This window comes from Macaca fascicularis, chromosome 6 (genome assembly GCF_037993035.2).
Source record: "Macaca fascicularis isolate 582-1 chromosome 6, T2T-MFA8v1.1".
NCBI classification, from domain to species: Eukaryota; Metazoa; Chordata; class Mammalia; order Primates; family Cercopithecidae; genus Macaca; species Macaca fascicularis.
The window spans coordinates 184932506-184954684 of record NC_088380.1 but is presented as its reverse complement, the minus strand read 5'-3'; the positions used below and the strand labels follow the sequence as shown (position 1 = coordinate 184954684).

The 22179-nt window shown below is 48.3% G+C and overlaps 1 protein-coding gene, 1 long non-coding RNA gene and 1 pseudogene across 2 annotated transcripts; 1 reads left to right on the top strand and 2 right to left on the bottom strand.

The window, feature by feature from the left end:
- Positions 1–58: 58 nt before the first annotated feature.
- LOC102146577 (large ribosomal subunit protein eL39) lies at positions 59–414 on the top strand. Its single transcript, XM_005558698.4, has one exon. The coding sequence runs from the start codon at positions 78–80 to the stop codon at positions 231–233; it is 156 nt and encodes a 51-aa protein (XP_005558755.3). The 5' UTR covers positions 59–77; the 3' UTR covers positions 234–414.
- Positions 415–7412: 6998 nt separating this feature from the next.
- On the bottom strand, positions 7413–9112 carry LOC102133695 (NAD(P)H-hydrate epimerase pseudogene; annotated as a pseudogene).
- Positions 9113–10409: 1297 nt separating this feature from the next.
- LOC141407110 (uncharacterized) lies at positions 10410–20982 on the bottom strand. Its single transcript, XR_012414454.1, has 2 exons — positions 20925–20982; positions 10410–11359 (listed from the first exon to the last, which is right to left on the bottom strand). It is a non-coding gene; the product is annotated as an uncharacterized lncRNA (long non-coding RNA).
- Between the last annotated feature and the right edge of the window lie 1197 nt (positions 20983–22179).

Sequence of the window (22179 nt, the reverse complement as noted above, 5' to 3'; positions counted from 1 at the left end):
GCTGAGGCAGGAGAATCACTTGAACGCGGGAGGCAGAGCTAGAAGTGAGCCAAGAGCTCTTGCCTCCACTTCTCGCCATGTCTTCTCACAAGACTTTCAGGATTAAGCGATTCCTGGCCAAGAAACAAAAGCAAAATCGTCCCATTCCCCAGTGGATTCGGATGAAAACTGGAAATAAAATAAGGTACAACTCCAAAAGGAGACATTGGAGAAGAACCAAGCTGGGTCTATAAGATGGCACATATATTTGTGCTGTCTGAAGGTCACGATCACATTACCATATCAAACTGAAAATGTCACCACTCTCTGGAGAGTTTGATGTATTTTCCTCTCTGAATCTATTATGAATGTGTTGGTTGGCTGGGTTCAGTAATAAATATGTGAGGCCTTTCATTTAAAGGAAAAAAAAAAGAAGTGAGCCAAGATCGCACCACTGCACTCCACCCTGGGCTACAGAGACTCCATCTCAAAAAAAAAAAGAAACATTAATGCCTTTTAGGTCATGTGTTTAAAGATTCTTGATAAAGTAAAATAAAACATCCTCAGAATTTATACATTTGGGCCAGGCACAATGGCTCATGCATGTAATCCCAGCACTTTGGGAGGCCAAGGCGGGCAGATCACCTGAGGTCAGGAGTTCGAGACCAGCCTGACCAACATAGTGAAACCCCGTCTCTACTAAAAATATAAAAATTAGCCAGACGTGGTGGCACATGCCTGTAATCGCAGCTACTCAGGAGGCTAAGCCAGAAGAATAACTTGAACCCGCGAGGTGGAAGTTGCAGTGAACCGAGATCGCGCCACTGCACTCCAGCCTAGGTGACAGAGCAAAACTCTGTCTTAAAAAAAAAGAAAAAGAAAAAGAAAAAAAAAAAAAAGCCGGACACAGTGGCTCATGCCTGTAATCCCAGCACTTTGGGAGGCCGAGGCAGGGGGATCATCTGAGGTCAGGAGTTCGAGACCAGTCTGACCAACATGGAGAAACCCCATCTCTACTAAAAACACAAAATTAGCCAGGCATGGTGGTGCATGCCTGTAATCCCAGCTACTCCAGAGGCTGAGGCAGAAGAATCACTTGAACCCTGGAGGCAGAGGTTGCGGTGAGCCGAGATCATACCATTGCACTCCAGCCTGGGCAACAAGAGTGAAACTTTGTCTCAAAAACAATAAAAATAAAAAATAAATGTATACATTTGGTCTAAATTAGGCAGGCCAGATACTATCTGCTAGATGCTTTAAGGCCATAAACTGCTTCTATGACTTTTAATAATTATTTGACTTGTCTTTTTCATCGCCATTAGTGTCTAGGTATGGGCTAGGCATGTGACGTTAACCAGGTCCCCTGGACAGACTGGGAAGAGGCATACGTTATCCGCAGCTCTGTCCTCGTCCTGAGCCTTACAATCTGATACATGGTTAACACTGCTACCTACCAGGATGTTCACTGAAAAGTACAAGCTGCTGAGAGGTCACATTGTAACAGGTACTTGAGACGACCAGAGAAACCGGTTTTACACACAAGGTGCATAAGGAAAGTAGAATTTTTTTTGGTAAAATATTATAAGATATGAAAATATATTTTTTGTTCAAGGGAATATAATTTTGTCTGATTCAGAGGGTTTTTAAGGATTGTCTAATCTAAAAGAGTAATGGGACAAAACTGAAGATTTAGACAAGTCGTAAAGGATTTCTGAAGGGTTGATCTTGTAAAGAAAATGCTGTGGGTTTGAGCAAGTTGGCTAAGATTTTGAGGGGATTATTTTGTCTTTCTGTGGGTTGAATACTGAAATAAAAGTACATTGGCCAGATATGGTGGCTCATGACTGTAATCCCAGCACTTTGGGAGGCTGAGGTAGGCAGATCACTTGAGGTCAGGGTTCAAAACCAGCCTGGCCAACAGAATGAAACGCCATCTCTACTAAAAATGGTATGGTGGCGGGTGCCTGTAATCCTAGCTACTCGGGAGGCTGAGGCAGGAGAATCACTTGAACCCAAGAGGCAGAGGTTGCAGTGAGCCAAGATTGCACCATTGCACTCCAGCCTGGGTAACAGAGCAAGACTCTTGTCTCCAAAAAAAAAAAAAAAAAAAAGTATATTGATGCAGGGCCAAAATCTGGGCCCATGTGTCTGAGTAACAAGGTTTTCTTAGAGAATTGAGCTGCTGTTTAACAGAAACTTGTAAAGGGCTATAAAAAGGTTTATGGAAATGTTACATTCTGGTCAAACTAATTAGGATTGGATAGATTTGTCTATAAGGTTTTATTAAGAATCAGGCTTATAGGGCCGGGCGTGGTGGCTCACGCCTGTAATCCCAGCACTTCCGGAGGTTGAGGCGGGCGGATCATGAGGTCGGGAGATCGAGGCCATCCCGGCTAACATGGTGAAACCCCATCTCTACTAAAAATATTTTTAAAAATAGCTGGGAGTGGTGGTGGGTGCCTGTAGTCCCAGCTACTCGGGAGACTGAGGCAGAAGAATGGCGTGAACCTGGGAGGCGGAGCTTGCAGTGAGCCGAGATCGCGCCACTGCACTCCAGCCTGGGCGACAGAGCGAGACTCCGTCTCAAAAAAAAAAAAAAAAAAAAAAGACTTAAGTTTATCAGGGCGGGGTGGCTCACGCCTGTAATCCCAGCACTTTCGGAGGCCAAGGTGGGTGGATCACCTGAGGTCAGGAATTCAAGACCAGACTGGCCAACATGGTGAAACCCCGTCTCTACTAAAAATACAAAAATTAGCCGGGCATGGTGGTGGGTGCCTGTAATCCCAGCTACTTGGGAGGCTGAGGCAGGAGAATCACTTGAACCCCGGAGGCAGAGGTTGCAGCGAGCCGAGATCACACCACTGCACTCCAGCCTGGGCGACAAGAGCGAGTCTTTGTCTCAAAAAAAAAAAATCAGGTTTAACATTAATAGTACACTAATGCAAAGGTGAAATTTGACTTTCTCTTTTGAACAAGATTTTAATGTAATATTAAAAGTTAATAAAAGATTTTTGGCTGGATATGGTGGCTCACGCCTGTAATCCCAGCACTTTGGGAGGCCAAGGTGGGTGGATCACTTGAGGCCAGAAGTTCAAGACCAGCTTGGCCAACATAAAAAAAACCCTGTCTCGAATAAAAATACAAAAATTCGCCGGGTGTAATGGTGCACACTTGTAGTCCCAGCTACTTGGGAAGCTGAGGCAGGAAAATCACTTGAACCCAGGAGATGGAGACTGCAGTGAGCCAGGATCGTGCGACTGCATGCCAGCCTGGGTGACAGAGTGAGATTCTGTCTCAAAAATAATATTAATAATAATAATAATGATGATGATGAAAGATTTTTGTTTGCCTTTTGAATAAATGACCAAAAAAAAGTGGGGGGAAGAGAAAGAGATTCAGCTGGCCTCATGCTGTCTTTATGGGGTCCCGTTCGGAAAGCTGAGTATTCCCTCTGCCAATGATTAAAGATTTTTCCCTTTTACTTATAATGACCTGGGATTCTATTTTGTAATATCAAGTGCTTAAACCTAGTCTGGGTGTAGTGACTCACGCCTATAATCCCAGCATTTGGGAGGCTGAGGTGGGTAGATCACCTGAGTTTACAAGTTCAAGACCAACATGGGGTTGGCTAGGTGTTAGTATTTGTAAGTATGCTTAATTTATGGCCATATAGTTATTTGCATAAGGTCAATACAAATCTGTTCTGTCTTTGTTTTTGAGATGGAGTCTCACTCTGTTGCCCCAGCTGGAGTGCAGCAGTGCCATCTTGGCTCACTGCAACCTCTGCCTCCCAGGTTCAAGCAATTCTCCTGCCTCAGCCTCCCAAGTAGCTGAGATTACAGGCGTGCTCCACCATGCCTGGCTAATTTTTGTATTTTTAGTAGAGACAGGGTTTCACCGTGTTGGACAGGCTGGTCTCGAACTCCTGGCCTCAAGTGATCTGCCCACCTTGGCCTCCCAAAGTGCTGGGATTACAGGCGTGATCCACTGTGCCTGGCTCAAATCTGTTTTCTTTTGTAACAGGACACCACTGGAGACACTTTACCAAGGCTTTGACTGGAATGGCTGCTTTCAGGTGTAAACAGACTCTGCTCTAAGGAATGAAAGTTGATTTACAGAGCCCCTAAAGCCCCTTGGAAAAGCTGGTCTCATACTTTGGCAACATGGTCCCTGTACAGTATCTCCTGACCCATGGTGAGTAAAGAGTATGACTTTTTTTTTTTTTTTTTAAGCAATGGAATCTCGCTCTGTCGCCCAGGCTGGAGTGCAGTGACATGATCTTGGCTCACCACAATCTCTGCCTCCCGGGTTCAAGAGATTCTCCTGCCTCAGCCTCCCAAGTAGCTGGGACTACAGGCGCTCGCCACCATGCCTGGCTAATTTTTGTATTTTCAGTAGAGACGGGGTTTCACCATGTTGGCCAGGCTGGTGTTGAACTCCTGACCTCGTGATCCACCTGCCTTGGCTTCCCAAAGTGCTGGGATTACAGGCGTGAGCCACTGCACCTGGCCAAGAGTGTCACTTTCTGACAGGTCCAGGAACCCCACGTTATCTTGGGACCCTGAGGAGGGGAATTCACCCAATTCCTATAGCATTTGCAGGCACAGGTAAATTCATGGCTGGGTTCAAGACTTTAAAAAGTCTTCATCTGAGATTCCTTATAAAACAAAGTTCCAGTAAAGCCGATTTTTTAAAAAGCCAAGATGATGAATAATAATTCTTGCTATACTTTATGCAAATACTCAGGCCAAGTATTATAAGACTAAAACTTATTTTTCAAATAAATTTGTCCTACTATGATTCGTCTTTAGTAAAAACGGGAACTGGAGAGAGAAAAATCATGTTTCAGAGAAAACTATAGTATATCTGTTGTTAGATTCTAGTCTTGCCTACTGTTTTTCAGCTTTTCTTATTTTCTGCAATTTGGACTAAATCCTGAATTCTTTCCAGGCTACAATCCCAAATTAATGCTTTTAAATTTTTCTTCCATTTTTCTGAGTTGGACTCAGTGAAATTGCCACTATGTTATTCCTTGCAATACAGGTGAGAAAAACGTGTCAGACTGCCACTGCCTTCCTCCTCTGTAATTAAGGATGCCTTGAGCCTAACATCTGGACAAACCGCCCAACATTAACCTTTGTTTTTCTTCTGTTTCCATGGAAACACTTCTTATTAAAAATCTGTTTGCCTTCATCACATGCAGAGGCCTAGCCCATCTCCAATGCCACCTTCTGGATGAGACACAGCTATTTAAGCTGATCCTTTCTCAAAAACGAGACACTTTCATGAGGATTCATAGCTCTTTTTGGAGCCTGTCAAATATATATACCCAACCAACCTGTCACCATATCCAGTTACAATTGGCAGTGGCGAACCTGCATGATAATTAAGAGTTCAGGAAGTGCCTCAGATAGCCATGTGGAACATGCACCAACAAATCAAAGGTGTGTTTGCTAGACCAGCAGTTAGCATCCTAGTCCAGGTCAGAACCATCCTGGTGGCAAAGCTGCGTGTAACATTGGCCCTGATCGCAGGGACAGGCATATCCCTCTGTTGTAGGGTCCACTGCTGATGCACCCTCTGTATAGGAATGCAAGACAGGCATTCTCTCAGAGGCTCTCGAGACCTCGCACCATATTACTCCGACAAACATCTCCAAATACATCAGGTCCATTCCGATGCCCAATGGCTATGATCCCTTTCAGCAAGAAGTAGCCAGAAGGAATATAGTGCCCAGATCCCACAGACATGGAATGGAAGTTGTCAGTGAGGAAATGTAACTGAGTACCTCCATTTTTCTGGAAGGTGGTTTTAATTTTTTCTTTCTCTTCTTTCCTCTGGCTCCCCACTTTCTACTTAGCCTTTTAGAAATGGAAATACAGGCCGAATGCGGTGACTCACGCCTGTAATCCCAGCACTTTGGGAGGCTGAGGCAGGCGGATCACCTGAGGTCAGGAGTTCAAGACCAGCCTGGACAATAGGGTGAAACCCTGTCTCCACTAAAAATACAAAAATTAGCCAGGTATGGTGGCAGGTGCCTGTAGTCCTAGCTACTCAGGAGGCTGAGGCAGGAGAATGGCATGAACTCGGGAGGCGGAGCTTGCAGTGAGCCAAGATGGTGCCACTGCACTCCAGCCTGGGCGACAGAGCAAGACTCCATCCCAAAAAAACAAAACAAAACAAAACAAAAAACAAAATTAGCTGGGCGTGGTGGCGCATGCCTGTAATCCCAGCTACTTGGGAGGCTGAGGCAGGAGAATCACTTGAACCCGGGAGGTGGAGATCGAGGTGAACTGAGATAGTGCCATTGCACTCCAGCCTGGGCGACAAAAGCTAAACTCTGTCTCCAAAAACAAAAACAACAAACAAACAAACCCCAGAGCTACCATTTAACCCAGCACTCCCATTAGTAGATATATATTCAACATAAAATAGATTTTTCTACCAAAAAGACACATGCACATGTATATCACAGCAGTGTTCACAGTAGCAAAGATACAGAATCAACCTAGGTGTCCATCAGTGGTGGATTGGATAAAGATGATGAAGTTCAACTTGAGGTGGAGAAAAAGAGAAAAAAAATAAAACAAAGATATAAAACATTTAATAAATAAAAATAATTTTTTAATGTGGCACATATTCACCACAGAATACTGTGCAGCCAGAAAACCCAAAATAATGTCCTTTGCAGCAACATGGATGCACCTGGAGGCCGTCATCCTAAGCCAATTAACACAGGAACAGAAAACCAAACACTGCATATTCTCGCTTAGAAGTAGGAGCCAGGCCGGGCGCCCTGGCTCATGCCTGTAATCCCAACATTTTGGGAGGCTGAGACAGGTGGATCACCTGAGGTCAGGAGTTCAAGACCAGCCTACCAACATGAGAGGAAGGGGGCGTGTAGTAAAAAACTAACTGTTGGGTACTACACTGAGTACCCGGGCAATGGGAAAAATTCTACCCCAAACCTCAGCATCACGCATTATACCCAGAATAGACCCAGGTAACAAACCTGCACACGCCTTCCCTGAATCCAAAATACAAACTGAAATTATTTTTTAAAAATGTTAAAAAGCAAAATGCAGAATGCTGTGCATAGTATGCTACTATTTCTGTGAAGAGAGGATGGACATTTACTAAGAAATAGGTGGAAAAAAAGGGGAAGCATAGTATTGTGTATTCATACAGAATATTTGCAGAATGCAATGTTGGAAGTGGATCCCATCGGTTGCTTCTTTTTAAATTTTTTTTTTTTTTTTTTTTTTTTTTGAGATGGAGTCTTGCTCTCTCACCCAGGCTGGGGTGCAATGGCACAATGCTTTTCTTTTCTTTTCTTTCTTCTCTTTCCTTTCCTTTCCTTCCTTCCTTCTTTCCTTCTTTCCTTCCTTCCTTCCTTCCTTCCTTCCTTCTTTCTTTCTTTCTTTCCTTCTTTCTTTCTTCTTTCTCTTTCTTTCTTTTTTTGAGGGGGGGATTCTAAGTCTTTATTTATTTATTTATTTATTTATTTATTTATTTTATTTATTTTTTTTTTGAGATGGAGTCTCGCTGTGCCGCCCAGGTTGGAGTGCAGTGGCCGGATCTCAGCTCACTGCAAGCTCCGCCTCCCGGGTTCACGCCATTCTCCTGCCTCAGCCTCCCGAGTAGCTGGGACTACAGGCGCCCGCCACCGCGCCCGGCTAGTTTTCTGTATTTTTTAGTAGAGATGGGGTTTCACCGTGTCGGCCAGGATGGTCTCGATCTCCTGACCTCGTGATCCGCCCGTCTCGGCCTCCCAAAGTGCTGGGATTACAGGCGTGAGCCACCGCGCCTGGCCTGGGATTCTAAGTCTGTACTGGGAAGAATACCCACCCGCCTCCCTCACTGCAGACCACAGACACACCCAGTATCAGGGCAGGGGGCAGGTTCAGCTGTTACTTCTTTTCCAGAGCAGGTGGCACAAAACGACCCCTGGTGGCTTCTGGTAACATGGGTTGCAGATTTTTTGGGTGCTGTGAGGTAGATGAGCATGTCTGGCTGGATCCCTGCAGTGTTCCCTTCTCCACATCCCATGCTGAGGGAATGTTGATGCTGGCAATGGACGCAGTAAGTCCCTTCAGGACACTCAGGATGCCGTGGAACGGTTCCCGAACGTCACCCTTGAAGCTGAAGCCACAGGCGGCATCCACCACCAGCTCATACAGCTCAATCATCACGGGCTCTGAGCGCATTTCCCCAAGGAAAGGGATGTCCATTTTCTGACACTGGGTCACCAACGCAATGAAGAGGAGCTTGTTAGGCCTTTTGGGGTAATAGATGCTTGGCTGGTAGCCAAAGAGTTTGAGGTGTCCAGCACAGATCAGACCATCTCCTCCATTATTCCCCAGGCCACAGATGACCAGGACAGTAGAGGGCTCCTGAACATGGACGTGGGGGGTATGCCTTGGCGATGGCTGTGGCACAGCTCAGCCTGGCCAGCTCCATAAGTTGGTCCCCGTTGAACTGGTACTGGTTAAACAGCTCTTGGTCCACAGCCTGGGCTTCCTGCTGGCTCAGGTACTTCACCGCTAGGCTCTCCATGACCGCTGAGTCCCAGCGGCCACCCGAGTTCACCGCTGTGGTCCCCACCAGCTGGGTCCCGAGCGGCAGGCGCTGGTCTGGCTTTTGATCGCAGCAGGTGCAAGCCCGCAACCAGCAGCCTGAGCCCCAGCAGTGCCCGCAGGCCGGATGTCCTGCTCGCAGAGGGCGCGCCCCCAGCCCGGTGCCACCCTGGGGCATCATTTTTTCTTTCTTTACTTTTGTTGTTGAGACAGAAGTCTTGTTTGTTGCCAGGCTGCTGATAAACTTCTGGGCTCAAGTGATCCTCCCACCTCGGCCTTCCAAAACACTGGGATTCCAGGCATGAGCCACGGCCCCCAGCCTCAGCTGAAGCATCTGATTGGAAAAACCGGTAAACGCCGCCACCAACATCCAAATCAGAGGTCAGCGAACTACGGCCAGCGGAGCCATGTTTTCGGTTTGTTTGTTTGTTTGTTTGTTTTGAGACAGAGTCTGGCACTGTCACCCAGTCTGATGTGCAGTGGCGCGATCTCAGCTTACTGCAGCCTCCACCTCCCGGGTTCAAGTGATTCTCCTGCCTCAGCCCCCCGAGTAGCTGGGATTACAGGCACCCGCCACCACGCTTGGCTAATTTTTTTGTATTTTTAGTAGAGACGGGGTTCCACCATATTGGCCAGGCTGGTCTCGAACTCTTGACCTCATGATCCGCCAGCCTCAGCCTCCCAAAGTGCTGGGATTACATGTGTGAGCCACCACGCCCGGCCCCCCTGTTTTTTATAAATAAAGTTTTATTGGTACATAGCCACCCCATTTGATTACATATTGTTTCTGGGTGCTTTCCTACTGTAACAGCAGGGCTGAGTAGTTACAATAGAGACTGTATAGTTCACAGAGCCTAAAATGTTTACTGTCTGGCCCTTTACAGAGAACATCTTCTGACTCTGATCTAAATCAACGGGATTGACACCCAAGCCCTTTGCCTAGGAAGCCCCAGACACCCTCAGCCCAGTTCTCCACCCTCCCCCTCACCCCCCATTCTGGCCTGGCTGCTCTCCTCTCTGTCTTTCACAAAGAAAGAGAAAAACAGATGCCTCCTTATCTCACGAGAAAAGGAAGGCCAGCAGCGCCAGGTGTCTGTTCCTGGAGAAGGAGCACAGGTCAGAAGCAGGAGGCGCACTGCTCCCTGCCTTCCCTCCTCTCCATGGCCAACTGGAAGCCAGAGGCTGAGCAGGTGCCAAGGAATGAATGAGGGAGGGCTGCCTGGGTTTTCCTCCCACCTCGGAACCTGATTTGCTCTCATTCCACTCTGTTGACAGGGGAGGGTGAATCAATGGCCTCTAAAGACCTTCCAGTTCTCACTTTCTAGGGCAGGAGCATGACCTCCCCGCCTCCTGCAAAGCAAGAGGCCGGATGTCAGTGGAGCACGGTCAGAAGGAGGAGGACACGAGAGGAGAAGACTCCCAGAACCAAAGCCCGCCGACTGACTGCTGGCGATTCCACACTGCTCCACGAGGTGGCGGTACAGGCGACGGAGAGGAGGCCACAGCGCGCTCCCGGGCGGCGGGGCCGCGCACGGTGGCTCAGGCAGCGCAATGCTTTCCCCGCCCGCCCGTCACACCTCCGTGGCAGGTGGAGGCCTTTGTGCCACAACGCACAGATCTCCATTCCCGTTGCCACGGTAGGTCTCCCAGTCCCCGCTGCGGCCGCACGTCCTGTACATGCACTTGGCTCTCCCAACAGCCTGATGAGGTGGGGACCCTTATTATCCATCCCGAGTCCCCGGGACCTCTTTCCTCTGCCAGCCTGCCCTGCCTCGCCCTCTACATCGCTTTTCTTTTCTTTTCTCCCCCTTCCTTCCTTTTTCTTTTCCCTCCCTCCCTCCCTTCCTTCCTTCCTTTTTCTTTTTCCTTCCTTCCTCCTCTCCTCTCCTCTTTTTTCTTTTTCTTTCCCAGCCTGCCCTGCCTCGCCCTCTACGTTGGTTTTCTTTTCTTTTCTTTCTTCTTTTTCTTTCTCCTTCCTTCCTTTCTTTTTTTCTTTCTCTCTCTCTTTTTTTTTTTTTTTGAGATGGAGTGTCGCTCTGTTGCCCAGGCTGGAGTGCAGTGGGGCAATCTTGGCTCACTGCAACCTCTGCTTCCTGGGTTCAAGCGATTCTCCTGCCTCAGCCTCCTGAGTAGCTGGAATTACAGGTGCCCACTACCACACCCAGCTAATTTTTGTATTTTTGGTAGAGACAGGGTTTCACCATGTTGGCCAGGCTGGTCTTGAACTTCTGGCCTCAAGTGATCCATCTGCCTGGGCCTCCCAAGGTGCTGGGATTACAGGCGTGCGCCACCACACCAGGTCTCTATGTTGGTTTTCACTGCAGTGAATGTGTCCAGAAATCTGGTGTATGCGCTCCCCATTGCTGCTGTAACAACTGACCACTCAGTGGCTGGGAAAGACACCCAGGTATTATCTCATGGGTCTGTACGTCAGAAGTCCTGGAGGGCAGGGCTTGGGCTGAAGTCTCACATCAAAGTCTCCATCCACCGTGATCTCATCTGGTGCTTGGAATCCCCCTCCAGGCTCACTCCTCTTGCTGGAAGGGTTCAGTTCCCAGTGGCTGTAGGACCTGGGTCCCGCATCCTGTCAGCCAGTCACTCGCAGCTCCTGTGGTTGCTTTTTGGTCCTCACTCGTGGTCCCCCCATCCTCACAGCCGGGAGCAGTGTTCAGATCCTGCTTGCTCCTGAGATCTCCGCCACTGCCCCTCCGCCGCCAGTCAGAGAAAGCTTTCTGCTTTAAGGCCTCAAGGGATTCCACTGGGCTAACCCAGATAATCCTGGATTGTCTCCCCGTCTGAGTCAACTGTGCCAAATAATGAGACATGCAGGAGTGACAGCTCCTCATACTCACAGGTTCTGGGCAGGGCATCTCTGGGGGGCTGTCTCAGAAATTGTCTGCCTGAGCCATCCTCCTGTTCCACTGCCACACCCCGTATCTCAAAGTCCTGTCATGTCCTGTATATCGCTCTTGCCAACTCCCTGAGCGCAGCCTCACGGCCACCATCCTGGACCAGGCCACCCTTGAAGCTCCCTCACTGCTCTCATTCTTCTCCCCCTTCCCCAGGCATCCTGCCCACCCTCTGTTTCCCCTGCTAGAGCCTAAACGCTCTTCCAAAACCACGAAGCTACCATGCCACTCCCCAATTTAAAATCCTGCAACGGTGCCCTAGGAGCTTCGGGGGATGAACAAAAGTCCATAAAAGTCGTTTGTGGCCGGGCACAGTGGCTGGCTCAAGCCTGTAATCCCAGCACTTTGGGAGGCCGAGACGGGCGGATCATGAGGTCAGGAGATCGAGACCATCCTGGCTAACATGGTGAAACCCCATCTCTACTAAAAATACAAGAAAATTAGCCGGGCGAGGTGGCGGGCGCCTGTAGTCCCAGCTACTCGGGAGGCTGAGGCAGGAGAATGGCGTGAACCCGGGGGAGCGGAGCTTGCAGTGAGCCGAGATCGCGCCACTGCACTCCAGCCTGGGGCACAGAGCAAGACTCCGCGTCAAAAAAAAAAAAAAAAAAAGTCGTTTTTTCAAATGATTTCTGAGCAGACTCTCCACCAGGCACCTCCTGCAGCTTCCTGCGCTGTAGGATGGGGAGGTTCAACTATGAAGAAGGCTGCAGTAAGCACTAAGGGTGGCTGTCCCATCGGGCCCTGCCCTCGTTCCCTCTTCACCCCTAGGTCTTCCCAGTACCCTCCTCCTCTGCCCTGTCACATCCAACAAATCCCGTAGGGAGCCCTTTTCCCATATCCCTTCCTAGGTTCCCTTTCTATATTGCTCTCCCGGCTGGCACTTTCCCGGGCGGAAGCTTGGGAGACCAGGACTCTCTGTCTAGCTCACCATGGCTTCCCCGATGCCTAGCACAGTGTTGGGCACATAAAGAGGCTCAGTAAGTTGTTCTGAATGAATGGAAAGTCCAGTATGCACGGTGCAGACCCAAACCTACTGAGATTCCCTTTACTTCTAATAATCGTCTGCCTTGTGCCAGTGATTTTTCAGTGAACCCTTAGGGGCCAATGGTCCTGGCCCCCACAGCTCCATGGCACAAAGTCTGGAAGGAGGCTGGGTGCAGTGGCTCACACCTGTAGCCCAGCACTTTGGGAGGCCGAGGTGGCAGATCACTTGAGGTCAGGAGTTCAAGACCAGTCTGGGCAACGTGGTGAAACCTCGTCTCTACTAAAAATACAAAAATTAGTCGGGCGTGGTGGCACATGCCTGTAGTCCCAGCTACTTGGGAGGTTGAGGCACGAGAATCGCTTAAACCCAGGAGGCAGAGGTTGCAGTGAACCGAGATAGTGCCACTGCACTCCAGCGAGGGTGACAGAGGGAGACTGTCTCAAAAACAAACAACGACAAAAAAAACAAAGTCTGGACCAGGGGTGGTGGCTCATGCCTCTAATCCCAGCGCTTTGGGAGGCCAAGGCAGGAGGACTGCTTGAGGTCAGGAGTTTGAGGCCAGCGTGGGCAACATGGTGAGACTGTCTCTACAAAAAATATAAAAACATGGCAAGACTCTGTCTCTACAGAAAATATAAAAATGAGCCGGATGTGGTAGCGCATGCCTGTGGTCCCAGCTACTCTGGAGGCTGAGGTGGGAGGATCGCTTGAGCCTGGGAGGCAGAGTTTGCAGTGAGCTGTGCTTGCGCCATTGTACTCCAGCCTCGGCGACCGAGCAAGACTCCATCTCAAAAACAACGAAATCAAAAACCAAATCTGTCTGGGAAAAGCTCAGGCTTTGGTTGGTGGCCCAGAGTAAAGCGTGTCTCCCACTGCAGTTGGGGATCTGTGGCTGATAATGGATTCAATGGCCACCCCGCTGCCCCTGGCCAGAGCCTGCAGCTGCCATCCCTCTTGTGGCTCACCTCCACCCAGAGCACCCTGGCAGTGAAACAACCCTGTGTGATACTGTAGTGGTGGATACATGTTAGAAATGTGTCCAAACCCATAGAATGTACACCACCAAGGGTGAACCCTCATGTCAACAATAGACTTTGGGTGGTTATGATGTGACAATGTGAGTTGATCAATTGTAACAAATGTACCCTCTGGTAGAAGATGATGATGGGAGAGAAGGTGCATGTGTGGGGCAGGGGGCAGATGGGAAATCTCTCTACCTCCCTTTCAATGTTGCTATAAGCCTACAACTCCTCTGTTGAGGCTAAAGCAGCTCCATCTTGGATGCTAAACTACTGTGTTATATAATAAACTCTAAGATTTCCAGTTTATCTGTTGTTCCTTGTGTATGAGGCTGTATTTACCATTATCCTGCCGTGACGTCAAAGAGCCTTGATGTTATCACACTTCGCTTGCCCACACATCCCTTCTGAATAACCTGCTCCCTTGGGACAGAAGCTTTGGATCTGGGGATACTGCTGCGGGGAGCTACGATCTTGTCTCCCCACACTGGAGACACAGACATGGCTTCTGTTCATAAATCCCTTTGAAACGTTTCTTTCCAGGAAACTGGATTTGTCAGATAACAACGTGTTAAAAATGTGAAGAAATTGGGACGTTTATACACTGTTGGTAGGAATGGTGCAGCCACTTTGGAAAACGGCCTGGCCTTTCCCCAAAACGTTAAACACAGAGTTACCGTTTGACCCAGCCATTTTCATTGTATCTACCCAAGAGAACGGCAAAATATACCCACACAAACACTTGTCCATGGATGTTCATATCAGCATTATTCATAATAGTCAAAAGGTGGAAACAATCCAATCCGTGAACTGCCGAATGGATAAAATGTGGCATATCTATACAATGGAAAATTATTTAATAATAAAGCACTAGGCTGGGCACGGTGCCTCACGTCTATAATCCCAGCCCTTTGGGAGGCAGAGGTGGGCAGATCATGAGGTCAGGAGTTTGAGACCAGCCTGGCCAACATGGTGAAACCCCGTCTCTACTAAACACACAAAAATTAGCCGGGCGTAGTGGTACGTGCCTGTAATCACAGCTACTAGAGAGGCTGAGGCAGGAGAATTGCTGGAACCCAGGAGGCAGAGGTTGCAGTGAGCTGAGATCGTGCCGTTGCATTCCAGCCTGGCCGACAGAGTGAGACTCCATTTCAAAATAATAATAATAATAAAGCACTAATAAATACTGTAACATGGACAAACCTTGAAAATGTTATTCTAAGTAAAAGAAGACAGTCACAAAAGACTGAATATTATGTAATTCCATTTCTATGAAATGTCCAGATCACAGAAATTGATAGAGACAGAACGTAGATTAGTGGTAGCTTAGAGTTCAGGAAAGATAAGGAAGTCAGAGGGTGATAGCTAAAGGGTACAGCGTTTCTTTTTTCTTTTTTTTTTTTTTTTTTTGAGATGGAGTCTCGCTCTGTTGCCCAGGCTAGAGTGCAGTGGCCGGATCTCAGCTCACTGCAAGCTCCACCTCCCGGGTTTATGCCATTCTCCTGCCTCAGCCTCCCGTGTAGCTGGGACTACAGGCGCCCGCCACCTCGCCCGGCTAAGTTTTTGTATTTTTTAGTAGAGATGGGGTTTCACCGTGTCAGCAAGGATGGTCTCGATCTCCTGACCTCGTGATCCACCCGTCTCGGCCTCCCAAAATGCTGGGATTACAGGCTTGAGCCACCGCGCCCGGCCTTTCTTTTTTTTTTTTTTTTCTTTTTTTGAGGTGGGGGTCTCGCTTTGTCACCCTGGCTGGAGTTCGGTGGCACAATCACAGCTCCCCACAGCCTTGATCTCCCCAACTCAGGTGGTCCTCCTGCAGGCTGGTCTTGAACTCCTGGCAACAGAGCAAGACTCCATCTCAAAAAAAAAAAAAAAAAAAAAAAGAGAGATTATTTCGCCTCAACCTCCCAGAGTGCTGGGATTACAGATGTGAGTCACTATGCCTGGTAATATCTCAATTTGTGGCTCGGCCCAGTGGCTCAAGCCTGTAATCCCAGCACTTTGGGAGGCTGAGGCTGGGTGGATCACTTGAGCCCAGGAGTTGGAGACCAACCTGGGCAACATGGCAAAACACCATCTCTACACAAAATACAAAAATTAGCTGGCATGATGGTGCATGCCTGTAGTCCCACCTACTCGGGATGCTGAGGTGGGAAGATTGATTCAGTTCTGGAGTTCAAGACTGCAGTGAGCTATGATTGAGCCACTGCACTCCAGCCTGGGTGACAGAGGAGACCCTATCTATCACCTATCTATCTATCTATCTATCTATCTATCTATCTATCTATCTATCTATCTATCATCTATCTACCTACCTATCATCTATCTATCTATCATCTATCTACCTATCATCTATCTGTCTATCTATCTATCTATCATCTATCTACCTACCTATCATCTATCTATCATCTATCTATCTATTATCTATCATCTATCTACCTACCTATCATCTATCTATCATCTATCTACCTATCATCTATTTATCTATCTATCTATCATCTATCTATCTGTCATCTATCTTCTATCATCTAATCTATCATCTATCTACCTACCTATCATCTGTCTGTCTATCTATCTATCTCTCAATTTTAAAAAAATCCTCCCCAATTTTTAAAAAAATGTACCTTAGTCCATCTAGATCTAACTTTCTCAGTTTGTAGGTGAAGCACTGACGCCCAGAGAGGCTAAATGACTTGCCTAAAGTCATTTGTCATTTAGAGCCCTGGACTAGTGCCCATTAATCTTTAGTTATCAGGCATTGTACACTGCTTAAAGTAAGCTCAGCTGGGCACAGTAGCTCACGCCTGTAATCCTAGCACTTTGGGAGGCCGAGGTGGGCAGATCATGTGAGGTCAGGAGTTTGAGACCAGCCTGGCCAACATGATGAGCCTCTGTCTCTATTAAAATACAAAAATTAGCCAGGCATGGTGGTGTATGCCTATAATCCCAGCTACTTGGGAGGCTGAGGCATAAGACTCACTTGAACCGGGGAGGCAGAGGTTGCAGTGAACCGAGATTGTGCCACTGCACTCCAGCTGGTGCAACAGAGCAAGACTCCATCTCAAAAAAAAAAAAAAAAAAAAGAAAAAGAAAAAAAAGAAAAAAGGAATAACCTCAAATAGTAGCCATTCCAACAAAATCAATAAAGCAATAAACTCACACAAAACAACTTGGGTTCAGAACAGATTTCTGAGTCTGGCCTTAGAAATACACAGTGTGTTGGCTGCGTGCAGTGGCTCATGCCTGTAATCCCAGCACTTTGGGAGGCCAAGGCAGGCAGATCACGAGGTCAGGAGATCGAGACCATCCTGGCTAACACGGTGAAACCCTGTCTCTACTAAAAATACAAAAAATTAGCTGGGCGTGGTGGCGGGTGCCTGTAGTCCCAGCTACTCGAGAGGCTGAGGCAGGAGAATGGCGTGAACTCGGGAGGGGGAGCTTGCAGTGAGCCAAGATTGAGCCACTACATTCCAGCCCGGGTGACAGAGCGAGACTCTGTCTCGAAAAAGAAAAAGAAAGAAAGAAAGAAATACACAGTGTGTTAACAACAAAAAAAGAAAACAGGCCAGTTGCGGTGGCTTACATCTGTAATCCCAACACTTTGGGAAGCCAAGGCAAGTGGATCACTTGAGGTCAGGAGTTCGAGGCCAGCCTGGAACAACATGGTAAAACCCTATCTCTCCTAAAAATACAGAAATTAGCTGGGCATGGTGGCAGGTGCCAGGATCACTTGAACCTGGGAGGCGGATGTTGCAGTGTGCTGAGATGGCACCACTGTACTCCAGTCTGGGTGACAAAGGGAGACTCAGTCTTTTTTTTTTTTTTTTTTTTTTTGAGATGGAGTATCGCTCTGTCGCCCAGGCTGGAGTGTAGTGGCCGGATCTCAGCTCACTGCAAGCTCCACCTCCCAGGTTTACGCCATTCTCCTGCCTCAGCCTGCCAAGTAGCTGGGACTACAGGCGCCCGCCACCTCGCCCAGCTGGTTTTTTGTATTTTTTAGTAGAGACGGGGTTTCACCAGGTTAGCCAGGATGGTCTCGATCTCCTGACCTCGTGATCCGCCCGTCTCGGCCTCCCAAAGTGCTGGGATTACAGGCTTGAGCCACCGCGCCCGGCTGAGACTCAGTCTTAGAAAGAAAGAAAGAAGGGGGGGGGGGGGAGAGAGAGAGAGAGAGAGAGAGAGAGAGAGAGAGAAAGAAAGAAAATAAAACAAAACAGTGTGGTTTTCTGAAGACATATTTTTTCTCAGCACTTCATTGTCTTATGGCTCAAAATGCAGACACGTGTGACCTGGGCCAAACTGAGGTTCCTACACTTTCACTATTTACATATCCTTTTTAGCTAAACTCAAATGTCAAATCACAGGTATGGGTAAAGTCTGGGCTTGGAGACAAGTGGACCTGGGTTCAAATCCAGCTTTGTGTGAGCTACACCAAACTATTCACCTTTATGTGTGTCAGTAAATTGTTAATATAAAGGTTTTATTCCTGGTAAAGGGATGGTAAAGTTTTTACCTTTACCATAGAGGTATTTTTTGGTGAGCACTTAATGAGATATTGTATGTAATATGCTTGCCACATAAATGTTAACATGTTAACTGTCTTTTTCCTTCCATGTAAGAGCTGAAGGGACTCCACAACTGAGGCTCTGAGTGAGGTCAGTCAAGTGAGTCCATTTGTTTGAATTTGTTTGAATTGGGTTTCTCAGGAATGAAATTCTCCATCACTCTGCTGGACAGAGTTCATTGTGCCCCATGCACACAACTGGCAGTACTTCTCCCCTTGGTGAACCTGGCACATTTTCATCTGTCCTAAAAGGCAGAAACACCACTCAGAAACAAGAACAGAAAACCACCCTGCAGAGTCCTGCCACTGTGTGCTCGGAGGAGGCCACAGAGCTGCTCTCACAGACCCACACGACACTCAAGAAAGGATTCCCAGGGAGGGGCAGAACCGCTATTACAAGACAGAAGAGGAGGAAGAAGAGTGGGGAGAGTATAAGGGTGGAGAATGGTACAGCAAAGTTGTCAGCAGGAAGGCAAAAGCTGACAGTAACCTAAAGCTCAGGAAGGAGCTATCTTTTCTCAAGAAATCGCAAAACAAAAACCTTTAAAGGATCAAATTATTTTTTACATTGTATATACAAACCTTATTTGCTTTTGAATTGTTTTTTATTGTTTATATAGCATGTTCATTGATGACTGATATATTTTTCTATTTGTGAAGAGTTTTGGGAAGCTCTAAAGTGAGCATGGATTACATCATAATTTCTCTTATTAAAATACTAAATTTTAGGTCTGGTGCAGTGGCTCATGCCTGTAATCCCAGCACTTTGGGAGGCCAAGGCGGGCAGATCACGAGGTCAGGAGATTGAGACTATCCTGGCTGACACAGTGAAACCCCATCTCTACTAAAAATACAAAAAAATTAGCCGGGCTTGGTGGCGGGCGCTTGTAGTCCCAGCTACTTAGGAGGCTGAGGCAGGAGAATGGCGTGAACCTGGGAGGCAGAGCTTGCAGTGAGCCAAAATCATGCCACTGCACTCCAGCCTGGGCAACAGAGTGAGACTCTGTCTCAAAAAAAAAAAAGAAAAAAAAGAAAAAAAATTAAATTTTAAGGTAGGTGCAGGTGCACCTGTAGTCCCAGCTAGTTAGGAAGCTGAGGCAGAGATTGCTTGAGACCAGGAGTTCAAGGCAAGCCTGAGCAACAAATATACTGAGATCCCATCTCCCAAATAAGCAAATAAACAAACAAGATAAAATAATATTTTTTTTTCTTTTGAGACAGAGTTTCGCTCTTGTTGCCCAGGCTGGAGTGCAATGGCGTGATCTTGGCTCACTGCAACCTCTGCCCCCTGGGTTCAAGCGATTCACCTGCCTCAGCCGCCCGAGTAGCTGGGATTACAGGCACCCACCAAAACTCCCAGCTAATTTTTTGTATTTTTTGTATTACCTCGTGATCCGCCCGTCTCGGCCTCCCAAAGTGCTGGGATTACAGGCTTGAGCCACCACGCCCGGCCAATTTTTTTTTTTTGTTTGTTTGTTTTGTTTTTTTTGTTTTTTTTTTTTTTGAGACGGAGTCTCGCTCTGTTGCCCAGGCTGGAGTGCAGTGGCCGGATCTCAGCTCACTGCAAGCTCCGCCTCCCAGGTTCCCGCCATTCTCCTGCCTCAGCCTCCCGAGTAGCTGGGACTACAGGCGCCGCCACCTCGCCCGGCTAGTTTTTTGTATTTTTTAGTAGAGACGGGGTTTCACCGTGTTCGCCAGGATGGTCTCGATCTCCCGACCTCGTGATCCGCCCGTCTCGGCCTCCCAAAGTGCTGGGATTACAGGCTTGAGCCACCGCGCCCAGCCAATTTTTTGTATTTTTAATAGAGATGGAGTTTCACCATGTTGGCCAGGCTGGTCTCGACATCCTGACCTCAGATGATCTGCTGGCCTCGGCCTCCCGAAGTGCTGGGATTACAGGCATGAGCCACCGTGCCCAGTCAAAATACTGAATTTTTAAAAATATTTTTTGTTTTGTTTTTGAGGCAGAGTCTCTCTCTGTCACCCAGGATGGAGGGCAGTGGTGTGATCTCAGCCCACTGTAACAACCTCCGCCTTCCAGGTTCAAGTGATTCTCCTGCTTCAGCCTCCCGAGTAGGTGGGACTACAGGCCCATGCCACCATGCTCAGCTAATTTTTGTATTTTTAGTAAAGAGAGGTTTCACCATGTTGGCCAGGCTGGTTTTGAACTCCTGACATCAAGTGATCCGCTCTCCTCGGCCTCTCAAAGTGCGGGGATTACAGGCATGAGCCACCATGCCCGGCCGTAATAAGCTATTTGTTTTGTTTTGTTTTGTTTTGAGACGGACTCTCACTCTGTCTCCCAGGCTGGACTGCAGTGACGTCATCTTGGCTCACTGCAAGCTCCGCCTCCTGGGTTCACCCCATTCTCCTGCCTCAGCCTCCCGAGTAGCTGGGACTACAGGTGCCCGCCACCACTCCCGGCTAATTTTTTTGTATTTTTAATACAGATGGGGTTTCACCGTCTTAGCCAGGATGGTCTCGATCTCCTGACCTCGTAGTCCTCCCGTCTCGGCCTCCCAAAGTGCTGGGATTACAGATGTGAGCCACCACGCCCGGCCTGTTTGTTTTTATTTAATGCAAAACAAATAAAATTGATTGCACTTTAGTTCCAGAGTTAAAAGGTTTTTTTTGTTGTTGTTGTTTTGTTTTGTTTTAGAGACAGGATTTTCCTCGGTGGCCCAGACTGCAGTGCAGTGGCTATTCACAGGTGCAGTCATGGCTCACTGAAGCCTCTAACTTCTGGGCTCAAGCGATCGCCCTCTCAGCCTCCTGGGTAGCTGGAACCACAGGCACGAATCACCACACAGGAGAAAGACCAACTTTTAAGTTGGTTTAACTGACCTGTGCTCCCACCCACAACCACAAGAACACTTCTAAGTTTCTACTTACTGGCCTGTTGCAGCAACACAAAAATGGCAGGCCTGCCACATCAGGATCAAAGGTAATTAGCATTACAAATTAGTAATTTGCAGCGATTATCTAATTAATATTCATCCAGAGTTCCAAAAAATAGTGGAAGCGGCTAATCAGAGATACCAAGATCCACTGGATCTCGGCCTGCCACCGCCCCCCACGCCCTGGCAGCTCTGTCCCTTAACCTTCTACCGACCCATGCAAAGGGCGGTTCCTCATAGCTCTCCCCGTGCACTACAGGGAGCTCCGTCCCCAAAGCTTCCCTCCGCTGTTCCCGGCTTCGCTGGAGCCGTCCTTCCCTCAGCCCCGGCTGGCTTCTTGGCTAGGCCCTCCGCATGTGTAGCGTCAGGCAATGGTAAGAACTGCGGGGAAAACAATGGTGAGGGCATGCCAGTTTGGAGAGAGAGGGGATTGCAATTTCAGATAAAATCATCAGGGAAACCTCTCCCATGAGAAACACTGGAACGGAACCCTGCGGGATGAGAGTGAGTCACATGCTATCTGGGGAAAAGCGGTGCAGACTCAGGTCAGTGGGGTCATTACTTGCTCTGTATCTTTCACACCTGCCCAACGGGATCCAGGGGTCAGAAAACAAAGTAAGAAAAATTATGCATGAAAGGAGGCAGCCTTAGGCCGGGCGCGGTGGCTCACGCCTGTAATCCCAGCACTTTGGGAGGCCGAGGCGGGCGGATCGCCTGAGGTCAGGAGTTCGAGACCAGCCAGACCAACATGGAGGAAACCCCCATCTCTACTAAAAATACAAAATTAGCCGGGCATGGTGGCGCATGCCTACAATCCCAGCTGCTCGGGAGGCTGAAGCAGGAGAATCGCTTGAACCCGGGAGGCGGAGGTTGCAGTGAGCCGAGATTGCTCCATTGCACTCCTGCCTGGGCGACAAGAGCGAAACTCTGTCAAAAAGGGGAAAAAAAGGGGACAGCCTTTCCAGCACCCAGGGCCCCGCTCCCTCCGGCCCAGATTCCCACGGCTCCGCCCCCAGCCTCACAGTCCCTCGGCTCCGCCCTAATCCGTTCCGCCCCGTCTCTTGACCTGCGCTCCCACCCACAACCACCAGAACACTTCTAAGTTTCTACTTACTGGCCTGTTGCAGCAACACAAAAATGGCACGCCTGCCACATCAGGACCAAAGGTAATTAGTATTACAAACTAGTAATACTAATATATAGGGGATGGCCCCGCCTATAGGACCATGACTCCGCCCCTCTCCGCTCTC

What these genes read in the sequence shown, in the direction of transcription:
- LOC102146577 (XM_005558698.4), top strand. Translation starts at nt 78, where the DNA reads ATGTCTTCTCACAAGACTTTCAGGATTAAGCGATTCCTGGCCAAGAAA.